Source organism: Drosophila rhopaloa, unplaced genomic scaffold, assembly GCF_018152115.1.
Source record: "Drosophila rhopaloa isolate 14029-0021.01 unplaced genomic scaffold, ASM1815211v1 contig_2, whole genome shotgun sequence".
In the NCBI taxonomy this organism is placed as follows: Eukaryota; Metazoa; Arthropoda; class Insecta; order Diptera; family Drosophilidae; genus Drosophila; species Drosophila rhopaloa.
Window position 1 is genome coordinate 14575915 of NW_025335083.1, and position 5846 is coordinate 14581760.

Sequence of the window (5846 nt, forward strand, 5' to 3'; positions counted from 1 at the left end):
CAAGACAGACAGGAGACATGTCGCATTCTTTTGGAGTGTTTTTTTCGAGTGTACGACAGTGCATCGCTGTGGCCGTTGGAAATAATAGACAAATATGGCAACTACAATGGCACACGGAAAATAGCCCCAATGAGCCATAACGTTTTCCATTTTCAATTGGAAATTCCAACACGGTATCCACCCCATTCGCTTTGTAATTTATTGGCTTCCCAGCAGAGTCCCACATGTATTCTGAATATCCAGACCCCGAGCAAGGGGATCGGGCCAAACTGTCCCTATATTTGCTGCTCCGAGGAAGGCAAACATTAACGAATGTTCAACTACCTCCGTATCAATATCAATACCAGCCCGCTACCCCGACTTCCTCTTCCCGGGCGTGTATCTCTAAATTGAGTACGTGTTGTTCTAGCTGTTGAACGTGTTTCGGTAAGTACTTGGGCCAACACGTGTGTGAGTGGCCCGCTTCGGAGTTGGCAACATATTTCTTTCAGTTATATGGATTTCCAGACGTGTCTGATTGCCCTCTAATGGCATTTTATTGCATTTATTAAAAAGAACTTAAGAGCTCTGGGGCTAATACGGAAATCCTCAAATTAGATGCTTAAATGGCGTTGTTTTGAAAAGTCTTTAGGCACTCGAAACGCTGAAAATAAATGGGTGAAGTTAAACAAGAATAAGAATACCGAAGTTATGTATGTTCATAAGATATTTTATAATAGATAAAGAATAAACGACCCTCAAAATAGGATTAAAATCATTTTAATACCTGTATAGTTAAATGAGTACGAGTTCTGCAGATAGAAATTATATATTATTTTACTTCAGTGGGAAATTTATTTAGAGGTAATGATATAATAATACTTTTGAGTGTATGGAACTACGTAGTTAAGAGGTCAAATCAATAAAAGTAATCATTGTTGGTTAACTCAACAGGACTACATTTATTCATAACTTGTTAATTTACAACACCCCTTCAGCCAGACCGTTATTATACTAGTTAGTAAACCCCACCTAGTTCTAAATAAACACTTGCCAATTTGGACCCCGCTCAAAGTGGTAAAACTCAATAATTTAGATACCCTCGTATAGGGTAACCCCTTTCTACGATGTGGCTGATCCACTTAGGGTATTCGCCGAAGGATAATGCGATCGCATCAACATGCAACGCTCCCGATCGATGAACAGGCTGCGCCGTTTTAGCATAATCTCGCGTTCCAGCCGAGCACGGGAATTGACCAGGTCCGTCTTGACCATCTCCGCCTCCTCCAGTTCGTGGAGCAGGGCCGACACACTGCTCTGGATGGTGTGCACGCCATCGATGAGCTCCTGCTGGGCGAGATCCCGGCAGTTCTCCACATTGGGCCGATAGCTGCGGTTGTCCATGCGCGTCTGGGCCACCTTCATGGAGGCATCGAAGGAGGCGATGCGGCGCTTCATCTGCTCGATGCGGTTCTCCACATCAGCCAAGCCCTGCAGGATACTCTTGAGGTCGTTCTCGAAGCGCTGCACTGCCTCCTGGGTGCAATTGATCCTGGAGGTCAGTGCCTTCTCCACCACATCGGCCTGCGTGCGAATATCCCTGGCCGCATTCATCAGCGTCGAATTCAGGGTATTCCGCAAAGTCACCGACTTCAGGCGACACTTTTCGCACTCGTCCAGCGTTTCCATGCTGAAGTGCTCCCAGTACTTCTCGGATGCCTGTTCCGGTGGCTGACGCACTGCTCCCGGTCGGAACATGATCGTCCTGGAGCTGTTGTTCAGGCCCGTGTTCAGGGTATCGATTTCGTAGGCCTCCTTCTTGTCACTCCAGTCGTATTCCAATCGCTGCCTGGCCGTGCGATTCTCCACCTGCTGCGTATTGAAGTCGTCCAGCGTCTTCATCAATAGCCGGCGAATCTCGGCAATCAGGGCCAGCTCGTTGACCAGCTCCTCCTCCACCTGGTCGCGAACCAGTTCGGTATCCGGCCGTGTGGCCCTCTTCTCAATGCACTCCTTTGCAATGGACTCGGGAACACCAAGAACCACCATCGATTTGCGCAACTTGATGCGCTCCACCTCCATTGTGGAGATCTCATCGGCCATCGCCTTGATCGCGTTCTCCAGGGTGTTCTTCCATTTACCAATTAGTTGCGATCGGGTCCTCAGTTTGTCGGTAGTCTCATTTTGCGACTTCGCCACCAGGGCAGAGAGTCTCAGGAACTCAGTGGTAGAGCTAAAGCGGTTTCTATAAAAGGGATTTTAAGGTTTAAAGACTTTTTGAATGCTGTAAAAATATATATAAACCTACTTATCCTCCCTGGCCAGACTTCCGTTGACGGCCTGCACCGTCTCATGGTTCCTAGTGCGCCACTCATTCGGACTGTATCGGGTTATGGAGTAGCGGTCCACGACAGGCCTTGTTCCCGTAATGCCCGCCATGGGACTCCAATCCACCTTTCCGGAGGCCCAGGGTCCAATAGGACCCATCGGCATTAGCTGGTCCTTGTGCGGCAGTTCATCGCCCTGTTGAGGCAGATAGCACGGCGGATTTCGGAGATCATCCGCTTCAGGGTCCATTGTGCGCTGTAAAAGTCAGTAATAGTTAAAATAGGAGTCTTTACGGCAGTTAAGGTATTTTAAAAGGGGCTTGTAAAGGAATCATCCTTACTGATACATTCCCAAAAAGGTTTTTAAGACTAAACCATAAGCCAATTCCAACACAAAATTCACTTGGACCTTGGAATCACTTAAAAAGCATTTAAGAGAATGCATTGAAAAAAATAAGATTAACTTTTCTAACGAAAAAAATAAGATTAACTTTTCTAACGAATCTTTTTAACTTTCGAACTATAAAAATATTGGTATTTTTATATTTTTTATATCCCCCCTGAAAGTGTCTAAGGAATTCTCTGTGGCTTTCAACTGTCTTATCTTCTTGATACCTATATATATTTTTGAAATAAGTTTCCCATCGGAACTCACCGCAAATTGCATCTCCTCCATCCTTTGGGGCCTCTGTGACTGCTTGAATTGTTCGTCCCGAATGTCGGCCATGTGCATCTGCTGCTGGTCAACTCCCGCCTGAAGGTCGACCTGCAGCTTCTGATGTTCCTGGGCGGGACCAGTGATGTTCTGCAGCAGGTGCTGCTGGGCGGCCTCATCGGGGTGAGGGGTCAAGCCCACGAGGGCGGGCTGCGGCGGTTTCCTCAGGCGGTGGGAGGGAGGTTCCTCGGGCAGGGGACAGATGAGCGGGGCAGGACACGACGAACCCGGATTCAACTGTATGATCCTGCCCTTGCACTCGGCAATAGCCTCCGGCGACTTCTTCTCCATGCAATTCATCTTTTAACAAACTTGTAAAATTAACAAAAATCCAATGGAGTGTAAAGAAACTATGAATGTATTTCGTTTGCTATTGGGGACAGACTAAAACTGAAAATTTCGAACGATTGTTTGAAGGTCGCAAACAAATAAATGGGTTGCTGGGTTGCCTCATTGCTGAGTTCGGCTTGATGGCAACGGTTACTATATTGTATTGATATACATTGGCCATTTTATAATGGCCAGTTAAGATTATATTTTTATTTATGTATCTTTTTTGAATAATTGTTAATAATGGATAATGGGTAAAACCCATTCCCTTCTCGTATTTAGAATTACCGAATCTATTTTTAATATGAGAATTCTTTATATAAAGGTATACCATTACCTTTTTTTAAAGTTTTTTAAAAATTCAAAGATAAATTTTAAAATTTTAACTTTATTTTCAAACTATAACAAAATTACAATAAATGAAATAACTAATGAAAAGAGCTTTGGATTTTTGTATAACTTGTCTTAAATCTCCACTAAACACTATCAATTTAGAAAAAACCCAGTGGAGAGAAGACTAATCTCTCGACATATTTTGAAAGAACATGATGGAGAACTCGAGGACATTGGTGGGCTTATATCGCAGTAGATTGAGTACGTAGTCCTGCATAAAGTCGGCTAGTTGGGAGTTGCTGCTCAGATATTTGGTGGCGTTCTCATAGTTGAGGGCCTTGAGCTCCCGAAACTTCCGAGAGAGCTGTTCATTTTGGCGCCACATCAGTTCCATTTTGGGCAGGATGGGCTCCTTCCTTTTTGGAGGCATACATGCGGCATGTAGGAGATAGTTGTAGCCTCGCCAATAATGCAGGACGATCCTACCCTCCGGAGACATGAAGATCTCCGCCACATCCTGCAGTTCATCGTTGAAACACTGCTGTGTGAAGATATGCACGACGTTCTTATAGGTGCGATAGAAAATGCGCACTATCTTGCGCTCCTTGGAAACCACCAGATTGCATCGCAGCACTCGGCCATACAGGTTCATTGTGTAATACTCGAAGTTGCCCACAAAGTTGTTGCAGACCAGGTGGCGCATCAGCAGCATAATACCACCATCCAGGACGAACACGTGATCGCGATCCTTGATATCGATGCGTGCTTTGAAACGTTGCACTTCCTCATTGATCTTCGTCTCGCGAATGGCGGTGAGCATCAAATCCGCATGATTTCGCAGCTCCAGGGTCTTCTCCACACGCGTATTATCGATTCGATCGAACTCCGACCTCTTCTCGCAAATGAGCAGAAACTTGTCATCGTACTTGCCCTTCAGCTGGTGGCCACATTCCACCAGGCCCTTGCCCTTCTTCATTTTGCTGCTGCTGAAGATCATATAGCCATCGTAGGCCTCCTCCACATTTAAGCAGAATCTCCCGATTTGCTCCAGTTCGCGCTCGAAGAAGATCTTCAGGTTCTCGTTCAACTTGCAGTTGGTGTTGCGCAACTTGGAGACGAACAACTGCTCCTTGAAGATGACCGCCTGTTTGGTGGGCAGGAACTGCTTGGGATTGATGCCCCAGTCGCACACCTTGTACTGATCATCCGAGGGCTCGATCGGATGCAAAAGGGCCGAGATTATACTGGATACACTGATCTCGTCCTGGGCATCCAGCTTGTCCAGCTCCTCGCAGGCATCGTTGGCGGCACGTTTCTTATTCGGATCCCGAAACTGATCCAGGTCGCAGGTCACAAAGAGCGGCGGATCCAGTCGCAATTCCTTTTTTCCTTCGGCATCTTAAATAAGCAGTTACATAATTAAAGAGATTGCCACTTTAACTGCATGTTATTTACTACCCATTCTCCGAAAATGTACACTCAAATTTGTTGGGTTTTTAAATTAACTCTTTAAAATTTCGGATTTCCTAGTTAAATCATTCATAAGTGTTTTCGCAGACAGAGTTTTCAATCACAGCTATCATGATTCATTTTTAAAAAGATTTTATAAATAAGAGAGATATTATTATTGCTTTTTGCATTCCTTAATAATAATAACGGTTTCCTTCAAGAAGGAAATTAACTGTTTATTATTGACGTGAGGCCACGTGCACACGGCGTATGCGCAATGTCCGTCTTTCAATGGTTGTTAATGCATAAAGGATAAGTAGCGTTGGTAAATAAAACCAAATAATATTATTTGAAAAAGCAGAGCAGCTTAAATTGATTCGCACAAACCATATCCAAAGAAGATTGGATATTAAATCGAAGAACAAGACAATAAACGATAAGAGAGAAAGAGCCCAGTTTTTACTTTTTTTCGATCTTCGCCATAAAGGAAAGCAGAAGAACTTTAATTAAGAGCTTTAAAAAACATACCTTGCACACCTTCTATGACTACATAGCCAACACAATTGTTTCTTGTTTTTGAGTACCTCTGGCCAAGAACTTGACTTGGCAATTAGTAGGAGCATCTAAGTAACGCTCTCCGGAAACTTCTTCAAGTGAGCAGCTCTGAAGTGGCCCGAAGGCGAAACATTGCCATCAAAATTGGCGCTACAGCC

At 44.6% G+C, this 5846-nt stretch overlaps 2 protein-coding genes across 2 annotated transcripts; both read right to left on the minus strand.

Moving 5' to 3' along the window:
* Nucleotides 1-914: 914 nt before the first annotated feature.
* On the minus strand, nt 915-3434 carry LOC108037326 (tektin-4). The gene is made up of 3 exons (XM_017113869.2): nt 2962-3434; nt 2288-2562; nt 915-2224 (listed from the first exon to the last, which is right to left on the minus strand). The coding sequence occupies exons 1-3, from the start codon at nt 3319-3321 to the stop codon at nt 1102-1104; spliced, it is 1758 nt and encodes a 585-aa protein (XP_016969358.2). The 5' UTR covers nt 3322-3434; the 3' UTR covers nt 915-1101.
* Nucleotides 3435-3719: 285 nt separating this feature from the next.
* On the minus strand, nt 3720-5252 carry LOC108037327. Its single transcript, XM_017113870.2, has 2 exons — nt 5143-5252; nt 3720-5082 (listed from the first exon to the last, which is right to left on the minus strand). The coding sequence occupies exons 1-2, from the start codon at nt 5144-5146 to the stop codon at nt 3869-3871; spliced, it is 1218 nt and encodes a 405-aa protein (XP_016969359.2). The 5' UTR covers nt 5147-5252; the 3' UTR covers nt 3720-3868.
* Nucleotides 5253-5846: the final 594 nt, after the last annotated feature.

Excerpts from the sequence above, each read along its gene's own strand:
- LOC108037326 (XM_017113869.2), bottom strand. The coding sequence starts at position 3,321 with ATGAATTGCATGGAGAAGAAGTCGCCGGAGGCTATTGCCGAGTGCAAG. Across the intron at positions 2,563-2,961 it reads TGGAGGAGATGCAATTTGCG|CGCACAATGGACCCTGAAGC; the intron begins GTGAGTTCCGAT and ends TGACTTTTACAG. Across the intron at positions 2,225-2,287 it reads AGTCTGGCCAGGGAGGATAA|AAACCGCTTTAGCTCTACCA; the intron begins GTAGGTTTATAT and ends TCCCTTTTATAG.